Source organism: Rhinoderma darwinii, chromosome 13 (genome assembly GCF_050947455.1).
Source record: "Rhinoderma darwinii isolate aRhiDar2 chromosome 13, aRhiDar2.hap1, whole genome shotgun sequence".
Lineage (NCBI taxonomy): Eukaryota > Metazoa > Chordata > Amphibia > Anura > Rhinodermatidae > Rhinoderma > Rhinoderma darwinii.
In genome coordinates, this window is record NC_134699.1 from 44,229,533 (window position 1) to 44,251,105 (window position 21,573).

General features: G+C 41.9%; 1 protein-coding gene across 1 annotated transcript in view; it reads right to left on the bottom strand.

Annotated features, from left to right (window-relative positions):
* The window catches only part of LOC142665811 (proton channel OTOP2-like), a 47,948-nt gene that overhangs the window by 17,134 nt on the left and 9,241 nt on the right, over positions 1–21,573 (bottom strand). Inside the window, exons 2-3 of the mRNA XM_075845586.1 lie at positions 19,179–19,315; positions 10,665–10,723 (exon numbers count right to left, since the gene is read on the bottom strand). Coding sequence (XP_075701701.1) covers positions 10,665–10,723; positions 19,179–19,315 — 196 coding nt within the window. The remainder of the gene's footprint in view (positions 1–10,664; positions 10,724–19,178; positions 19,316–21,573) is intronic.

The following is a 21,573-nucleotide window of genomic DNA, read 5'->3' on the forward strand; positions in this document are numbered from 1 at the left end:
ATCCGGCCTATGCATAAAGGATTGGTTCAAAGCCTACGTCATTATCCAGAGATAATTAATTTTATTATTAATTTACCCCATTATTACATCATCCTATTATGACCTGATGCACTCCGCCCAGCTTACGTGTGCCCCCACATTATAAACTGAAACACCAGTAAAACACTAACCAAAACTACTACCAAGCAAAATCTGCGCTCCAAAAGCCAAATGGCGCTCCTTCCCTTCTGAGCACTGCCGTGGGTCCAAACAGCAGTTTATTACCACATGTGGGGTATTTCCGTGATCGGGAGAAATTGCTTTACAAATGTTGGGGTGCTTTTTCTCCTTTATTCCTTGCAAAAATTAAACGTTTTTCCAGAAAAAAATGGATTTTCATTTTCACAGACTAATTCGAATAAATTTAGCAAAAAAACCTGTGGGGTTAAAATGCTAACTATACCCCTAGATAAATCCCTTCAGGGGTGTAGTTTCCAAAATGGGGTCACTTATGGGGGGTTTCCACTGTTTTGGCACCACAAGACCTCTTCAAACCTGACATGGTGCCTAAAATATATTCTTAAAAAAGGAGGCCCCAAAATCCACTAGGTGGTCCTTTGCTTCTGAGGCCTGTGCTTCAGTCCATTAGCACACTAGGGCCACATGTGGGATATTTCTAAAAACTGCAGAATCTGGGCAATAAATATTGAGATGCGTTTCTTGGGTAAAACCTTCTGTATTACAGAGAAAAATGTATTACAAATGAATTTCTGCAAAAAAAAATGAAATTTGAAAATTTCCCCTCTACATTCCTTCAATTCCTGTGAAACGCCTAAAGGGTTTAAACACTTTCTGAATGCTTTTTTGAATACTTTGAGGGGTGCAGTTTTCAAAATGGTGTGTTTTATGGGGGTTTTTGCTGCTAAAGTTCTAAGCCTTGTGACATCCTAGAAAAATAAAAGGATGTTCAAAAATGATGCAAGCGTAAAGTAGACATATGGAAAATGTTAATTAGTAACTATTTTGTGTGGTATTACTATCTGTATAACAAGCAGATACATTTAAAATTAGAAAAATCATAATGTCTTCAAATTTTCTCTAAATTTTGGTGTTTTTCACAAATAAGCAATGAATTTATTGACCAAAATTTTTTCACTAACCTAAACAACAATTTGTCATGAGAAAACAATCTGAGAATCTCTTGGATAGGTAAAAGCATTCCGAAGTTATTACCACATAAAGTGACACATGTCAGATTTGAAAAAATGGGTCAGGTCCTGAAAGCCAAAATGAGCTGAAGGGTGTAATAAGGGGTTAATATCCCGGTAATTAAAATCTCCCATTATCACTACTGTACCCGCCTGTGCAGCCCGCTCCATCTGTTTATATAGCTGACCTTCCATCTCCTCAGTTATATTGGGGGGTCTATAGATTACACCAAAAGTAATTTTTTCAATGTTTACCTCCCAATCTATTTCCACTTACAAGGTTTCAACCTCCTCACAATCTTCACCCTCTAATGTCTCTTTCACACTCGTAATAAAAATTCATCTTGAGGACCTTTATTGCTTCCAAGTTAGCCCTGATGTACACCACCAAATTGAATTGAACAAATGGAAAGGGAAGGTAAAGAGATGGGAAAAGGAAGGGCAAGAAGAATGAAGATCAACTGATCTATTGTATTGAATTATTGAAATTCAGTATTAAAATTGCCGGCTTAGAAAGGTATAGTATACCCGAAAGGGATGGAGCGAATGGTCCCTCATTGAAGTACACCCCATATAGTTGATAAAAGCATTCAACCTATGTATGATAAGATGGGAAGATGGGAATGAAGGGAAAACGATACATGCATCAGGTATCAGATAGCTGAAGTGGAGTGCACAAAGGGGCAAATCATATGGTAATGTCTATATCCCCGGGGCACACCACTATATTATCCTCTGATACTAATTAAAGCCTGTGGAATGAGTCTGTATCGGGCTAAAGTAGCCAGCTGCACACTTGAATGTAATAAAGTGTGTCACACATAACAGACAAATTTGATTGTCAGTGCTAAAAATTGACAGGTGCCTTGTTTATTTTATTATCAGCAACCTTGTCAATGGTAGCAATCTGACGAGATGATTTCCACAGCAAAATGAACCAGTACCTCTGTTATAATCAATGTCAGTATCACTTAAAATTTATTGTAAGTATTTGGCAGCTGAGCTGATATTCAGCTTTGAATTATACTAGCAACATAGGAAAAACTAAGAGCAGCCTGGAGAACGCTGCCCCTCTCTCCAGTACTCGCGGAGGACACGTTGCCAAGCAACAAGCCAGACGCTTAAGACCAAAACAGCACGTCAGCTGTTTAAATCACTGCTCACACCCTGTTCAACCACTGTGAGCAGCTGTGCTGGTGTTCAGCTTTAAGTTGAAATCACTCCTGCATCTGTGCATGTAACTCCGTGACACTAAGGCTATGTTCACATGGGGTCTTTTGCCGAGTTTTTTGACGCGGAAACCGCGTCGCAAAACTCGGCAGAAACGGCCCGAGAGCGCCTCCCATTGATTTCAATGGGAGGCGTCGGCGTCTTTTTCCCGCGAGCAGTAAAACTGCCTCGCGGGAAAAAGAAGCGACATGCCCTATCTTCGGGCGCTTCCGCCTCCGACCTCCCATTGACTTCAATGGGAGGCAGGAGAAAGCGTATATCTCGCTGTTTTATGCCCGCGGCGCTCAATGGCCGCGGGCGAAAAACGGCGCGATAATTGCTGTTCACACGGAGTATTTTGGGGGAGGAATATCTGCCTCAAAATTCCGTTTGGAACTTTGAGGCAGATATTCCTCCCCCAAAATACTCCGTGTGAACATAGCCTAAGGCCGGGTTCACACAGAGTTTTTTGCAGGAGGAAAATCTGCCTCAAAATTCAGTTTGGAATTTTGAGGTAGATTTTCCTCTGACTGCACGCGGATTTTCGCGGAGTAAGGGGTGCAGCAAATCCCATACTATCATTCCACTTATTCCTAGGAAAGGGGGACAGTCTGGGGGCTCAATTGTAGGTTCTTTTCCTTCATAGATTCTGAATTTTAAAGTGTAACCAGATACACTTGCACACACTTTGTACAGCTTCTAGCCATACCTAGCCCTTTTGTTAGGCAGGTACTGGCGGAACTGTAGCCTGAATTTGAAATACACCTAATTTAAAATAGTCCGTCAAAATTTGGGTCATTTGTGGGTGGGCATTCCTTGTAGTGCAGGACCTTAGCAGGATCTTGAAAGGAGCCCTAGGCATGGTGAGGCTTATCAGTACTCCAATAGGAGCATATGGTGGGCTTTTTTGTAATGCCCATGTTAAACAGGAGGCCCCAAAATGTCTGCATTTCATCTGCATTAGTAGGGGTCCATTTTTGGGTCCTGGCATAGTAACTGCTAGGATTGCGAGCAATAAATTGCTCTGCATGAATATTTGTCTGTGGGGCGGAGCTTGCCACGCTGAGTGATGGTAGTGTAATCCCGGAGCTCCTCATCACACTCATCACAACTTGCCATTTACACCGACTGCTTCCTTTCAGAGATGGTGAAAACGGGGAAAGACAAGGGCAGAGATCCCCAAAGTACACCTCGGCACCCTAAATCCTTGCCAGAGATGGATAAATTCTTTCGGAAGAAAGGTGCTTCGCCGGCGCGGAAATCCACAATGGCGCCTGTCCTCTCGCAGATGACTCGGACAGCTCTTATGCCCCATCTGACTGTGCGGGGGATGCTGATGCCAAACCCATTTCTAGAGCTTACCTTAAACAGACCCTGCTGCAAGCCCTTACTCCGGTAATGAATGATCTCTCGGAGATAAAAGCAGATATGCACCAAATCGGGCATCGGGTCCTGGCATTGGAAGAGGCGCAGGCTTCCGTCATGGATCAGAATGTGTCCTTTCACAAAACTCCAACGGATCATACAGCACACTTGAATGGCTTGTATTTGCACCTGGAGGATCAGGAGAATCGTAGTAGGAGGAGGAATGTCTGGCTACGAGGTCTTCCAGAGTCGGTCGCTATGGACTCATTGCCAGGTACTGTTACACAGATTTTTACCTCCTTGATAGGAGATGATCTGGTGGCATTGTTGATCATTGAGAAGGTTCATAGGGCACTTAGGCCTAAACCCGCTGTAACTGAGCTTCCGCGTGATGTTATCTGTGGAATTCTAAGCTTTGTGCACATGGCAGCCATCTTGAAGGCTGCTAGGGAAGCTCCGGAGATTTTGTTCTAAGGAATTAAAATTGCGTTGTTACAAGACCTTGCAGCTAGTAAGCTGGCGAAACACTGCATCTTGAAGCCCGTTACGGATACTCTGCGTGCTCATAAATTGCCGATAAGATGGCTTTTTCCATTTGGGCTGGAGACTATGAAAGAGGGGAGACAGATTACGATTCGCACGCCTGAAGATTTAGAGCATGTGTGGCCAAAGTTGGACTTGAGTCCTATAGCTGTTCCTTCCTGGATGCCAGTAGCGATGGATCTTTCGCTTCCTAAGTCACGCCAGTCGTGGCAACCCGTTGTGAAACCTAAGTCGCCCAAGATGAAGAAACGCTTACTCTCTGTTGCTGATACCTGATTTCTTGGTGGAACTTTGTTTGGCCATTTTTCATTGTGGTATCGGAGATACCGTGTGATTTTCACATTTATTCTGTGAAGATTTGATTGTAGTTCTAATGTTCGAAGTGTGCATTATATGGAGTTAAACTTGGTTATATTTCTCATACCTCTGTGGTTAAGGTTCCATTTACTTTAGCCTTTTCCTTCCTCTACTCTCTCTATCTTTTTCATCTTCTCCCTCTCGCCCTTTCGTTCCCCCCCCCTCCTTCTCCCCTCCTAATGTTGGTCAATATAGATGATTTAGGTCTACCCTCCTGTCCCTCAAGTCCTTCTCAGATGGTCAACTTATTTTGGGAGGAGACTTCAATGTCTCTTTTGATTTACCGATGGACTCAACTTCTTTAGTTCAGACTCTGTCCACCTCGATACTTCGTAAGCGCAAATTCAACTGTTAAGGATTACATATTCTATTCTGCTCCCCATGGTATCTATCATAGAATAAACTATTTTTTCCATTCCTTTATCTCTGTTACCGAATTTGCAGCGCGCTTACATAGGGAGTACTACTTATTTTAAAAAAGAAACACGGGGGCTTGTCTCTACCAGATATAAGGTTATATTATGAAGCAATTCAATTGCTTCGTTGGTCGCAACTTGCTAACACCTCTCTTACCTATAGCTACTTGGATATAGAGAGACGGGTTCTCTCGGAGGAATTATTACCCTTGCTTTGGGTTAAATTACTATTGCCACCGAAAACAATTCTAGCCAGTGATATGACTCGAGGTATGTTTAAAGTCTGTCAGAGGTCTAAAGTATTAAATATGGCTAGTGGTTGCTTATCTCCATTAGCTCCATTGGGGGTCCTTCCTTATTTTACAGATAGGGTAACCGTTATTAGGTCATTGTTATGGTCTCTGCTTGGTTCTCTTAGGGTCAGTGAGGTAACTACGTGTAGAGCTGCTCCTGACCTAAGTGCTCTGTTGGCTCAATCTTCGGGGTCTGGTTTATCTACTTCTGCTGCTAATGTGACCTTTCTTCATCGGTATGACTTTAACTCAGTGTGCTGCAAATTTTTGGCTATAGCTCCCTCACCATACCCTGATCCCACGTGGATGGAAAATTACACCCTGATGCCTCAATCTCCACCCAGATCCTTGTCCAAAATATATACCAACCTTCTTTTAGATTTGGCCCCATCCAAACCCTTTTTCTTAATGTAATGGGAAAAAGAATTAGATATTGTTCTATCGCAAAAGGACGTCTCCTTTATTTTGGCTCGATCTCATGGGTTCTCGTGTTGTGTTCGACACCAAGAGAACTCTTATAAATTGCTAACTCGATGGTATCGCACTCCAGCATATCTTTATAAGATACGTGTGTGTATATATATATATATATATATATATATATATATATATTTGTCTGCACTACTGTTAGACAAATTATGTCTTCAGAGAACAATATTTAAAAAAAAAAAATTCTCTTAAACCGGTAATATCCACATTGGTGCCTGGGGAGGCAGTAAATTCAGGCACCTGGGGCAAATAGTTGTCAGGAGCAGTACACGCAGGGACATCTGAACTGGGTTGTGCTTGCACATTAGCCCTAGAATGTCTGCGGGAGGGGGGGGGGGGTTCTTCACTAGAAGTGTCACTTGAGGATGACGACATCAAAACTGTCACCTCATCTCCACTTGTGGAGTCTGAATCTGCACAGAATAAGGCGTACGCCTCTTCAGCAGTGAACAGCCGCTTTGTCATTTTATAATAATTATAAAACTATAAAACAGATTTTATTTAATATAGCGCTAACTCCCTAAACCTCTAACCCCAATTAGCCCTACCTAATACCCTAACTCTAAACTATTTTCAGCTAGCACTAACACTACCTAGCCTTATACCAGGTCCACCATAACAGTTAATCTGATACTATCCCCAACTAATTCATTTACTATCCCTGTCACTAACTAACAAACTTTTTTTATATTTTTTTTTTCATTTTCTTTACAAGAACAAAACAAAAAGAAAAAATAACACCGAAAACCCAACAAAAGGAGTTTCACACACAGTCTGGCTGACTTGACGGATCCAGTGATGTCTGTCACTAGGCAGTGACAGAGGACGCTGATGGAGCTCTGATTTGGCACAGTGGGGTGCTGATGTAGCACAAGGGGGTCCTGATGGGGCACAGGGGGTCCTGATGTAGCACAGGAGGGTGCTGATGTGGCACAGGGGGGGCTGATTAGCACAGGAGGGTACTTAGGGTACTGATCGGTCACTGGGGAGTATTTTTTATATCTTTTTATATAATTTCTCTTCAGCTCTCTCTTCACACTCTGGCTCTGATATTCTCTCAACACCAACAGAGAAGATCAGGGCCAGAGACACTAACAAAATAATCCCTGCCTAAGTCAATGAACTGGGATTGGTCTGTCTGCAGTGACAGACCAATCACAGCGATTGCTGACATGGGACCACTGTGATTGGTCCCCTGACGGCTAGCTGGGTTGCTATGCTGTCTCGGACATCAGTTTGCAATAAACTGTCACCGGGTCTAACAGCGCGGTGACCGTTTACCTGCATCACGTACATGTACGTGGGAATGCGCTAAATGAACTGCATTCCCCCACGTACATGTATGTGAAAATGTGGTAAGGGGTTGATTCATATTCTGGATGGAAAATACACCCATTGGACTCTATGGAGAGTAATTAAAAATATGGATCCATATTTGGTCCGTAAGTGATCCGTATGTCAGCAGTATTGCAGCCATTTTTCAAACAGGCTGTCTTATGTAAATCAATTTGCAAGTGTTAGATATTATATTTGTAAGTATAACATTAGTGAACTGAACCTGAATATGTATTGAACTGTGATCGAGTGACTGCTATCAGTATTCATTGGAGTTCAGGATCGTTTCAAAGTCCATTCCTCCACATTGTTCACATAGTTGTCTTTACAAATAGTGGTAGTCATATTGAATTTCTAGGTAGTCGTAAATTGCATGCAGTTGACGCAGATATGGCTTACAAATGTATTTATTGTGCATGTTTTATGGGAGGCACACTGTGAAGCATTATGGCTGCACCTAGGAATTATGTAGCAATTAAGTTTTATCAAGGTTGTTTCATAACTAATCCGTTCTTAAGTCTCCAGTCAAATGTCAAATATGTTAGGATTTCTTGGCAGCGCTTTCTTTGATTACAAATGATCAAAAAGGATTTAAAATCTGATGCAATTAGTTTCAATCCCTTTTTTTAGTTCATTGTAAAAACATATTGTGCCCATTATGCTTTGATTTCTATGTTGTTTTTACTTTTACATGCCATGACTAAGGACACTGCATGTGTCTGAAACGCGTAGGCGAAATACAAATGCGATTCACCCTTTTTGCACTTTGATAAGTTTTTTAAATTCGTTCTACAATAAAATTGGAACCGTGATTCCTTTTATTCATACACAAGCGCTGGATCATAGTCCTTTTTTCTTCTGTTGTCTACCGTTGGCCGTGCGAGATCCGAGCGCTGTCTGAACAAGAGTCAACGAACTGTGAGCTGGAGGATCCCCCCCCCTTCCCTATATGTTTTCTTGTTTTTACTTTGCCGTAAAGAGAAATGTTCATGTTTAGCATTCTACACCAAAAATTCCCCACAACAAACAGTTAAAAATATAATAATAATAATTAATGTGGTTTTAAAAATTTACATTCACACATGGCAGAAAAAAAATAATTTGTGGATCTTAACGCCTTAATGAACAGCCATGAAAAGGCCTTTATAACCAGATAATTTTTTTTGTATTTGCCTCTCCGAATTTCCACAGCGATTACATTTTTATTTTTTTCATTGACATGGCTATACAGTGAAGGAAATAAGTATTTGATCCCCTGCTGATTTTGTAAGTTTGCCCACTGTCAAAGACATGAACAGTCTAGAAATTTTAGGCTTGGTTAATTTTACCAGTGAGAGATAGATTATATAAAATAAAAAACAGAAAATCACATAGTCAAAATTATATATATTTATTTGCATTGTGCACAGAGAAATAAGTATTTGATCCCTTTGGTAAACAAGACTTAATACTTGGTGGCAAAACCCTTGTTGGCAAGCACAGCAGTCAGATGTTTTTGTAGTTGATGATGAGGTTTGCACACATGTTAGATGGAATTTTGGCCCACTCCTCTTTGCAGATCATCTGTAAATCATTAAGATTTCGAGGCTGTCGCTTGGCAACTCGGATCTTCAGCTCCCTCCATAAGTTTTCGATGGGATTAAGGTCTGGAGACTGGCTAGGCCACTCCATGACCTTAATGTGCTTCTTTTTGAGCCACTCCTTTGTTGCCTTGGCTGTATGTTTCGGGTCATTGTCGTGCTGGAAGACCCAGCCACGAGCCATTTTTAATGTCCTGGGGGAGGGAAGGAGGTTGTCACTCAGGATTTGACGGTACATGGCTCCATCCATTCTCCCATTGATGCGGTGAAGTAGTCCTATGCCCTTAGCAGAGAAACACCCCAAAACATAATGTTTCCACCTCCATGCTTGACAGTGGGGACGGTGTTCTTTGGGTCATAGGCAGCATTTCTCTTCCTCCAAACACGGCGAGTTGAGTTAATGGCAAAGAGCTCAATTTTAGTCTCATCTGACCACAGCACCTTCTCCCAATCACTCTCAGAATCATCCAGATGTTCATTTGCAAACTTTAGACGGGCCTGTACATGTGCCTACTTGAGCAGGGGGACCTTGCAGGCACTGCAGGATTTTAATCCATTACAGCGTAATGTGTTACCAATGGTTTTCTTGGTGACTGTGGTCCCAGCTGCCTTGAGATCATTAACAAGTTCCCCCCGTGTAGTTTTCGGCTGAGCTCTCACCTTCCTCAGGATCAAGGATACCCCACGAGGTGAGATTTTGCATGGAGCCCCAGATCGATGTCAATTGACAGTCATTTTCTATGTCTTCCATTTTCTTACTATTGCACCAACAGTTGTCTCCTTCTCACCCAGCATCTTACTTATGGTTTTGTAGCCCATTCCAGCCTTGTGCAGGTCTATGATCTTGTCCCTGACATCCTTAGAAAGCTCTTTGGTCTTGCCCATGTTGTAGAGGTTAGAGTCAGACTGATTCATTGAGTCTGTGGACAGGAGTCTTTTATACAGGTGACCATGTAAGAGCTGTCTTTAATGCAGGCACCAAGTTGATTTGGAGCGTGTAACTGGTCTGGAGGAGGCTGAACTCTTAATGGTTGGTAGGGGATCAAATACTTATTTCTCTGTGCACAATGCAAATAAATATATATAATTTTGACAATGTGATTTTCAGTTTTTTTAAAAATATAATCTATCTCTCACTGGTAAAATTAATCTAACCTAAAAATTCTAGACTGTTCATGTCTTTGACAGTGGGCAAACTTACAAAATCAGCAAGGGATCAAATACTTATTTCCTTCACTGTATGAGATTTTTTTATGTTCTGCGTTTGCAGCTGAAGTTTGGCATTGAGTGATGCTTAAGGGGGTTAAACACAGGACGATTATCGGGCAGACAAGCATTAATATAACGCTCGTTGCTGATAATTTCCCTGTGTAAACAAGGGAACGATCAGCAGATGAACAAGTGAACGCCCGATCATCTGCTGATCGTATAGTTTAAAAAAAATAAAAGGTTATCGTTGTCGGCAGCACATCTCCCTGTGTAAACAGGGAGATGCGCTGCCGACATGATAATAATGGATGGGGACGAGCGATCAGAGTAATGACCGCTCGTCCCCATCCATAGCTCTGTGTGACCGGAGCAAACGAGTGCCGATCAACGATGTCTCGTTGATCGGCGCTCGCTGCACTGGCCACTTATCGGCCAGTGTAAAAGGGCCTTTAACTTACTGGTAAGCAGTATATTAGTCTATTAGTCCTTCTCTTGCTCTGTTATACCCCTGTCCTAACAAAACTGCAGGTACATATATAATAATCAAATATGTAAATACCATCCACCAACAAAAACTTTAGAGATAAGTTAGTGCACCTTATCTTATTATATTTGCTTAAATATATCAAGTGATTCCTATTGTTTATTCATTTAGTATAATTGATCATTTTAAAATTTTACCTTGTAATATTTAAATATATCTGGACACAATGTTTGCAGGATATCCAAAGGAAACATGTCTGAAAGACAAATAAGGGCACATTTAGGGTAAATATACATATATAACACAAATTAAAGTCTTGATTATGAAATGAATCACAATGTGTCATCTTATTTAACCCCTTCAGGACACAGCCTGTTTTGGCCTTGTGGACGCAGCCGATTTTTCAAATCTGACATGTCTCAATTTATGTGGTAATAACGTGGGAATGCTCTTACCTATCCAAGCGATTCTCAGAATGTTTTCTTGTGACATATTGTACTTTATGATAGTGGGAAACTTTGGTCAATAAATTCAGTATTTATATGTGAAAAACACCAAAATGTAGAATTTATTTTTCAAAAATGTGCATTTTTCTAAAATTAAATGCATCTGCTTGTAAAACAGATAGTAATACCACACAAAGTAGATACTAATTAACATTTCCCATATGTCTACTTTATGTTTGCAATGTTTTTTAAATATCCTTTTATTTTTCCAGGACGTTACAAGGCTTAGAACTTAAGCAGCAATTTTTTACATTTTCAAGAAAAAAAAAATTGTGGGCCAGTTAAGTTCTGAAGTGGCTTTACATAGTTACATAGTTAGTACGGTTGAAAAAAGACACATGTCCATCAAGTTCAACCAAGGGATGGGAAAAGGGAAGGGAAAATGTTCTACACATTGACATAGGAACTGATATTTTTTTGTTCTAAGAAATTATCTAAGCCTTTTTTAAAGCCATCTACTGTCCCTGCTGTGACCAGCTCCTGCGGTAGACTAGCCCATAGATTCACAGTTCTCACACTAAAGAAGGCTTGTCGCCTCTGCAGGTTGAACCTTTCTTTCTCCAGACGGAGGGAGTGCCCCCTTGTTTTTTGAGGGGCTTTTACATGGAACAGGATTTCACCAAATTTTTTGTATGTGCCATTCATATATTTATATAGGTTAAACATGTCCCCCCTTTGTCGTCTCTCTTCAAGGCTAAATAGGTTTGATTCTTTTAATCTTTAATCATAACTTAGATTTTCCATGCCCCTTATTAGCTTTGTTGCTCTTCTTTGTATTTTTTCCTACTCCAAGGCATCCTTTCTATGAACTGGAGCCCAGAACTGAACTGCATATTCTAGATTAGGTCACACTAATGCTTTGTAAAGTGGTAATATTATATCCCTGTCCCGCGAGTCCATGCTTCTTTTAATACACGACAATATCTTGCTGGCCTTTGAAGCAGCTGATTGACATTTCATGCTGTTATTTAGTTTATTATCTACAAGTACACCCAGATCCTTCTCAACAAGTGACTCTCCCAGTATAGCTCCCCCTAGGACATATGATGCATTCAGATTGTTTGTACCCAGATGCATAACTTTACATTTATCTACATTAAACCTCATTTGCCAAGTGGACACGCAAATACTTAGTGTGTCCAAATCAGCTTGCAATTTACGAACATCTTCGATAGACTGAACAATACTACATTGCTTGGTGTCATCTGCAAAAATAGAAATAGTGCTATTAATCCCATCCTCTATGTCATTAATAAATAAGTTTAATAATAGTGTTCCCAGCACGGAAACCATGGGGTACACCACTTATAACTGGGGACCATTCATAGTAGGAATCACTGACCACAACACTCTCTCTCTCTCTGGATACGGTCCTTGAGCCAATTGTCAATCCAATTACAAACTATACTTTCTAAACCTATAGTCCTTAATTTACCCATTAGATGTCTATGAGGGACAGTGTCAAATGCCCTTGCAATGTGCAAAAACACTATATCCACAGCGGCCCCTCTGTCTAGGCTTCTACTCACCTCTTCATAAAAACAAATCAGGTTGGTTTGACAACTTCTGTCCTTAATAAAACCGTGCTGGCTGTCACATAAACTATTTTTTGTCACAAACATTTTTCCCACGATTGATGTTAAGCTAACTGGTCTATAATTACTCGGGGAAGACCTAGAGCCCTTTTTGAAAATATGCACCACATTTGCCCTGCACCAGTCCTCTTGTCACTATACCAGTCACTAGAGAATCTCTAAATATTATGAAGAGGGAGACAGAAATAACTGAACTAAGCTCTTTAAGAACTCTAGGGTGTAACTCATCTGGGCCGTGGGGCCTTGTGCACATTTATTTTATTTAACTTAGCTTGGACCATATCTACATTCAGCCAATTCAGAATATGAATTGATGTATTAACAGCACAGGCACCAGCTATATCAACTGTTCTTTCTTCTGTTGTATATACAGAGCTAAAGAACCCATTTAGAAACTCTGCCTTCCCTTGATCCACTGTAACCAACTCCCCATTACCACTATTTAGGGGCCCTACATGTTCAGACCTTGGCTTTTTTGCATCTACATATACGTGAAGAATGTTTTGGGACATGTTTTACTATCCTTGGCCACCTGCTTTTCATTTTGTATTTTTCTGATTTTATTACTTTTTTGCAAGCTATTTATAATTTACAAAGGCTACAGCTGTACCCTCAGATTTGTATTGGTCAAATGCCATTTTGTTGTCATATATTGCCCTTTTTACAGAAGGTGTAAGCAATTTAGGGGTTAAATACTTAAAATAAATGGTTATCTGCCCAACATGGGGCTCGAACCCAAAACCCTGAGATTAGTCATGCTTCTTGCATGGGCCTTATATCTTAGAAACCCCCATAAGTCAACCAATTTAAAAACTGCATCCTCAAAATGTTAAAATCAGCATTTAGAACATTTCATAACTCTTTAGGTGTTTCACGGGAATTAAAGCAAAGTGGGGGTGAAATTTATCAATTTCATAATTTTTTTTTGAAAATACATTTTAATCCATTTTTTTTCTGTAACACAGAAAGTTTTACCAGAGAAATGCAACTCAATATTTATTGGCTAGATTCTGAAGTTTTTAGAAATATCCCAGATGTGGCCCTAGTGTGCTAATGGAATGAAAATCCAGCCTCAGAAGCAAAGGAGCACCTAGTCGATTTTGGGGCCTCCTTTTGATTAGAATGTATTTTAGGCACCATGTCAGGTTTGAAGAGGTCTTGTGCGGCCAAAACAGTGGAGACACCCCCAAAAAGACAACATTTGGCAAACTACAACCCTCAAGGAGTTTATGGAGCAGTATAGTGAGCATTTTGACCCCACAAGTTTTTTGCTGAACTTAGTGGAATTAGACCGTGAAAATGAAAATCTAAATTATTTCCAATAAAATGTAGAAATTATAAATTTTTACAAGAGGAAAAAGCACCCGAAAAAATTGAAAAGCAATTTCTCCTGATTACGACAATACCCCATATGTGGTAAAAAATGGCTGTTTGGTCCCACGGCAGTGCTCAGAATGGAAGGAGCGTCATTTGGCATTTGGAGCTCAAGTTTGCTGGAATGGTTTTCGGGTGCCATGTCGCATTTGCAAAGCCCCTGAGGGACCAAAACAGTGAAAACCCCCAAAAGTGACCCCATTTGGGAAACTAAAAGAAGTTATCCAGGGTATAGTGAGCATTTTGATTTTGATCCCACGTTTTTTTTTTTGATGAATTTAGTGGAATTAGGCAGTGAAAACTTCTATTGTTTTTTATTCTTTTATATTAACGGCATTCACCGTGCACTATGTATGACATATTTAATTTATTCTGCGGGTCGATGCGATTACAGTGATACTACATGTATATCTAATTTTAGAATGTTTTACGGTGTTTGCATGATATAATCACTGTTTTAAAAAAAATAATTAGTTTTTTGTGTCGCCATATTCTAAGAGCCATAACTTTTTTATATTCCATCAAGAAAGCCTTATGTGGGCTTGTTTTTTGTGTAACAAACCGAAGTTTTTATTGGTGCTATTTTTGGGTACATGCAACTATTTGATCCCTGTTTATTCATTTCTTGCTAGCTGAGGTGACAAAAATAGCAATTCTGATATTGTCTTTTTATTTTATTTTTTTACGCCGTTCACCGTGCGGGATAAATAAATTCAATTTTTTATAGTTCAGGCTGTTACGGACGCGGCGATCCCAATTATGCATAGTTCATTTATTTTTTTCTAATAATACTTAATGGACTTTATAAGGGAAAAAGGGTTATTTTTAATTTTATTACTTGGAACTTTTACTTTATTTTTGTACAGCATTTTTTTTAAACTTTTTTTTTTTATTCCCACTAGTGACTTTAAGATCCAACTGTTGGTTAATTGATATAATACCCTGCAATACTTATGTATTTCGGGGTATTATATCTGTCAGTTTCACAGATGCAGACCCGGAGGCCTTGTTAGGATACGGAACTCGGTAGCCACGGGAACAGCATAGCTCGCTGTGCTATGCTGCTTCCGTAACTCTTATTCACTTCTATGGGAGTTAATGAAACAGTGTAGCTCAGTGAGCTCGGCTGTCTCCATAACTCCTGACCACCTAACCAGGATGTGAGCGGGAGGCAGCGGTAGCCGAGTAAGCCAGAACAGGGTTTAGGGGGCCCCGCATCTATCAGACTTTTATGACATATCCTTTGGATATGCCATAATTGTCCAAGATGGGATAGCCCCTTTAAAGCTTGCAGAATTGTGAGTGAAACTCTGGGCTATAGTTTTTCACTATGCCTCCCCCACCAAGGCATAGGTAGGTTTTACTGCACCCTGGGCAAAGATCAGTTATGCGACACCCAAACCCTCTTCGCTATCTGATACCCCTACTCCTTACCAATTATTGTAACATACCTTTTTTTTTTTTACGTTGTTTATTAACTCTATAACTGGCTTAAGGCCTTGTTAACATCTATGTTGGAGGCTCTGTTAAAAGCCTCCATCAGATTCCATAAAAATTCATGTAGAAAATAGTATGTAACGCTATTTTGTCAGTTAAAATAATGGAAACCTGATCGAACCCATTGAAGTCAGTAGGTTCTGTCAGGCACCATTGGTGTTCATCACATGACGGATTTGGTACTTCCTGTTATTTTCATTATTCTGTACCTATGGCGCAAAGAGAAAACCGAAAATAATGATGCAGATCTGAACATACTTGACCTGACTGACTGAGATGGGATGATCGCTGTAAAGAGGTTGTGGCTGAGTCCAAGGAACAAAGTGTATCTGCACCTCTCTACAAGGAGGGTTAATCTGATACCTCACAGTTACTGCTCTCCCTAGAAGTACATCATATGTCAAGTCATGGCTTAGGCGGGCTTCTGACTTGCCCAGCCTTTCAGCAGCATTTGCTGCTTCTACCCCCTCTGTTTCATATGACTGTGTGTCGTCACCTACTCCATTACACAGCGGCGCTCCGTTCAGTTTCCCCGCTTACCTCATGCAGAGTCAAACTGGCCAGGGGTGGGATCCGGCTGGTTCTCGCAAACCGGTGGTTAAAATTGCATACGGTTCCCCTGCGCTCAATTGTATCCGTGTCTTTAGGACGCGGATACAACTGAGTGATTACTAGCACTGGCGGGAACTATTAGCTTCCTGCCTGCCATTTGGCACTTTACCAGTGATGCAGGTGATGCAATGACATCATCGCATTGCCTGCGTAATTCTGCGGGAGCAGGTTTGGTCAGAAGAGACCAGGTCTGCATCACTGGAGGACAACGTGGGAAAAATGGCCAGGTAAGTATATCATGTTTACTTTTTATTGGTGGGCAGTGTGAGTGGCATCCAGGGGGCATTGTGGTACTATCTCCAGGGGGCATTCTAACACTTCATCCAGGGGGGACTATCTCCAGGGGTCGCTGTGAGTGACATTATCTACAGAGGGCACTGTGAGGGACACTATCTCCAGGGGGCACTATATCTAGGGGGCACTGTGAGTGGCATTATCTGCAGAGGGCACTGTGAATGGTACTTTCTCCAGGGGGCACTATCTCCTGGGGGCACTGTGATACTATATCCAGGGTGACAACCTCCAGGATGAACTGTGAGTGACACTGTATATAAAGAGCAGTGTGAGTGGCATTATCTTCAGTGGGCACTGTGGCATTATCTTTAGTGGGCACTGTGGGACTATCTCGAGAGGGCACCATGGCATATATCCATGGGGCACTGTTAGTGGCACTATCTCCTGGGGGCACTATCTCCCAGAAGCACAGCGTGTGTGGTGCTTCATTCACAGTGTGTGACATGATTGTATTTTGGGGTACATTGTGTGGCAGTATATTCAGTGGCAAAGTGTATGGAGCTATCATATTCAGAGTCTCAGTGTGTGGCACCATAAGTGTTTTGCCTTCATTTATTGGTGCAGATGTATTAGAAAAGTGAGGTGACGAAGGCATCTGAGCGGCACACTCTGCAGAAATCAGTTGTGGCCGGGAGTGGTCTTAATGTAGGTCTGGACCGGATGGAGAAGAAAAGAGAAAAAGAACGAATATAATCTGAAAGGATGTCACCTGTGAGTCACTGAATGTAAATGTTTATTCTCCCTCTGATTGTATTGTACTGTAGTCACTATATGATTTGCACCGAGATGATGTTGGTAGCATTCTTTTTTGTGAAAGAGCAACACCCAGCATATCCTTATCATTGTTCAGGCAATACTGGGAGCTGTAGTTTCACGCCGTACCAACTTATATGGCAGGGGTTAACATAACTTTGCAAATGATCTCTGCACTGAGCTGTATTTGTGCTGGTGCTGTATTACATGTGCTGAGCTTTGTTCAGGTGCTGCATATATATGTACTGTGCTTGGCTCTGTGATGTATATATTTATGCGTTTGGTTCTGGTGCTGTATTTATGTACTGAGCTTGGTTCGGGTGCTGTATTTATGTACTAAGCTTGTTTCTGGTGCTGTATTTATGTACTGAGCTTGATTCTTGTGCTGTAATAGTATACTGAGCTTGGTTCTGGTAATGCATTTATGTACTGAGCTGAGTTCTGGTACAGTATTTATGGTTTGAGCTTTATTTTGGTGCTGTATATATGTACTGATCTTGGTTGTAGTGCTGTAATTATGTACTGACATTTGTTCTGGTGCTGTATATTTATTCTGAGCTTAAATATAATACTTTATTTGTGCACTACAATTTTGTATTTGGGGATTGTATGAAATAACCATGAGATTGCTCTCGATCCTTCTCACAGTGCACAGCCTAACTAAACGCGCTTAGGGCACTAAATGTGCACATATAGGTTAATATGTAATGGGTCACTTTAATACAAACAGTGCTGGTAGGTATCTATGCTTATGTAAGCACTTATGTTATGGACAGGGAGTTACACAAGCTTGGAAAGTTTCTAGGATATTACTGATTTATGCAAAAATATTTATTTAGACTTAACATTAATATATAGTACATTTGGAATATTGTAATTGTTGTATTTGATAATTATTATGAGTCATAATAATTTTCCATGGTGCAACACACCACGAATAGCCCCCCCCCCAGGCCTGTATTTCCTTGTCGGCAAATTAGAGAACCTGTTGCTAAAAATTTGAATCCCACCCCTGAAACCAGACCCCACAAAAGCGCCAGCCGGTACCCAGCACTACTGAGCGCTGTTACCATGATTCTAGAGTCACTCTAAGATGTTGGGAAACTGTACTTTCCTGCTGGTCCAGCGTCACAGCCTCTTCCCTTTGTGATATTTCCCCTGCAGTGTCCAGAAAAAGACACACAAACACAGACGGGAGAGAGGAGACGCAGGCAGCGGGGATCACAGAATAAATACCACAATGGACACATACATGGCGGGGAAATACACAAGTCCAAGGCAGAAGGGGAAGTAAGGGTTACCCACTTACATGCGGCAGCAGCTTCCGGCACATTAAGTGCCACTGTCTTTTGAATAAAACAGCTGATCGCTGCTGACAGAGGCATTCTGCACAATGGGCGGTAGCCGCGGACTGATGCTCTCCATGCTAACTGCGCCTGGGCACATGCCTCTGCCTCCCTCATGTCATATTCACAGAATTCAGATATGTTTTTTTTAGGGGTCCTCATATTGCAGAGCTGCTATAAATATCCCTGATCTCTGTACAAAGATAAACATTGAAGCAACATGGTGTTATCACAGGTTTTCTTTACCTGTCTGTAAAGGATCAGAAAGATACAGTTTTTTTTAACTTCATTGTTTCGAAAGCATTTATTAAATAGAAGACATCTAACAAAAAAATAACAAAAAAACGTAAAAGTATACATTTTGCAAACAAGCGGCCAGAGTAGAATACAAAGTATCCAGTAAAAGTATACATAATCCATGATCATTTTAAAGCGATGTTCCAGTTTGGAGCCTGTTTGGTTACTATATTAGTAAACTGTATTCCATTCCATTCCATAAATACCATGCAATTAACAAGAGGGCGCAATTCCAATAATAAAGCAATATTGTCTTAGAGAAATCAAATTTCCTGCAATGCGTGGTTTAAAGCACACTATTCTGTGTATTAAAGATGGTACTTTGGTGAGCCCAAGCTCGGACATGATAGTGGGGCCCAGACACAGCGCCCATGAGGTCCATAAGTTGCCAACCTTATCTGAAGTAGAAACAGAGGAGGGGGTATATATGATCTCACCTGTACAATGACAAAAATGGCTTGAATGATAGGCTGGATAATTTTCAAGGGTGTTACGCAGCCCATGTGCCTAGCTGCATTTACAATTTTGACAGATGCCATAACAAGTGTGCCAACTCCAAATAGAATGATTCCCCCTGCAAAGATAATGTTAGAGAATATATATAAAAAAATATATAAACTAAAATGCTAGTTTTCAGCAGGTCCCCATGTATGCAATACACATATTTAGAATGGTAACTTATTGCATGATTTTGTGAAATTCAGGCCCAGATGAACAATTTTTTAAATTGCAAGATGGATGTTCGGTAATAGCCATAGCAGATTTGTGACACACATAGCAGTGGCGGACACAGACTGCAAAAGGCCCCTGTGCAGATAATGTGCCAGGGCCCCCCCGCCCCCCCCCCCAATACCGACAAAGTTACCTAAACATATATATGCATATAAAAATAAACCTTACTAATAAAAATTATGAAGGAAGATTTATATTGTACATTTTATTACCAGTTTAGAACACAAGTAACACATTTTTTTCCGGGTTAAATTCTTATCTAAACTAAGTCCCTAAATGTGGGCAAAGAAAATGAAAAACCTATACTCACCTCCTCCGGCGCCTCCGTTCCCCCTCCGCAGCCCCTATCCCTTTCTGTGTTTACAAAGCTGCTGTGGTGACGCGCGGTCGATGGCACATGACCGCTGCAGCCAATCAATGCCCTCAACAGCGATTTGCTGTGGAACTACTGTCCTCAGCAGCACACCAATGAGGAGTTATTGGCAGCAGCGGTCACGTGCCATCGGCAGCGCGTCACCAGTGCAGCCTTGTACACTTGTAACACAGACCGAGACAGGAGGATGGGGGCTGCGGCGGGTGAACGGAGGCGAGGGAGGAGGTGAGTATAGTTTTTTTATTTTCTTTGCCCACATTTAGAGACTTAGGTTAAATTGAATCATTGAATATAACACAAAGCACTCATGCAACTGAGATGCAATAATTTAGATGATCTTATCATGCTTAGCTTACTGCACTGTTACCTATCAAGCAGGACTGAATCTCAAGATATCTACAGAGGGGGCTGTATGGCGTTATCTACAGGGGGGACTGTATGGCGCTATCAACAGAGGGGGCTGTATGGCGTTATCTACAGGGGGGACTGTATGGCGCTATCTACAGAGGGGTCTGTATGGCGCTATCTACAGGGGGGTCTGTATGGCGCTATCTACAGGGGGGACTGTATGGCGCTATCTACAGGGGGGACTGTATGGCGCTATCTACAGGGGGGACTGTATGGCGCTATCTACAGGGGGGACTGTATGGCGCTATCTACAGGGGGGACTGTATGGCGCTATCTACAGAGGGGGCTGTATGGCGTTATCTACAGGGGGGCTGTATGGCGTTATCTACAGGGGGCTGTATGGTGTTATCTACAGGGGGGACTTTATGGCGTTATCTACAGTGGGGTCTGTATGGCGTTATCTACAGGGGTTCTGTATGGCGTTCCCTACAGGGGGGGTCTGTAGGGAAAGTCATACAGCCCCCCCCTGTAGGGAACGCCATACAGACCCCCCTTTAGGGAACGCCATACAGACCCCCCTGTAGGGAACGCTATACAGCCCCCCCTGTAGGGAACGCTATACAGCCCCCCCTGTAGGGAACGCCTTACAGCCCCCCCCTGTAGGGAACGCTATACAGCCCCCCCCCTGTAGGGAACGCCATACACCCCCAATCACTCAAAAAAATGCGACCTACAGTGTGAAAAGACAAAAGACATGTATCCCCTATCCACAGGATAGGGGATACATGTGTGATCGCTGGCATTGATAGGGAGAGCGGGGGACCGAAAGTCCCCCGAAGTTCTCCATCACTCACCTCTGACTTCCGGTGTCTGCGCAGCTCAAGTGTGACCGGCGCTCCATTCATTTCTACGGAGCTGCCGACACAGACCCCGGAAGTCCGAGGTTTGTGATGGAGAACTTCAGGGGACTTTCGGTCCCCCGTTCTCCCTATCAATGCCAGCGATCACACACGTATCCCCTATCCTGTGGATAGGGGATACATGTCTTATGTTTAATGGCAGAGCGGGGAGATACTCCCTGCTCTGCCGTAGTGTTCCGTGGCATCGCGCTGTAGCAGCCATAGCGGCAGCTAGCGGAGATTCCGGCCAAGGTGGGGGCCCGTGCCGGCAGGTGACGCGGGCCCCCTCATGCCGCGGCCCCGTAGCAGCCGCTACGGCTGCTATAGCAGTAGTTACGCCCCTGTGTTAGGGGGAGTTCACACTGAGGTTTTTTTCGCGAAAAACGTCAGAAAGTGCCTCCCATTGAAATCCATGAAATTTTTCCTGCGAGCAGTAAAAACCGCATGCGGGAAAAAGAAGCGCAATGCCCTTTCTTCGGG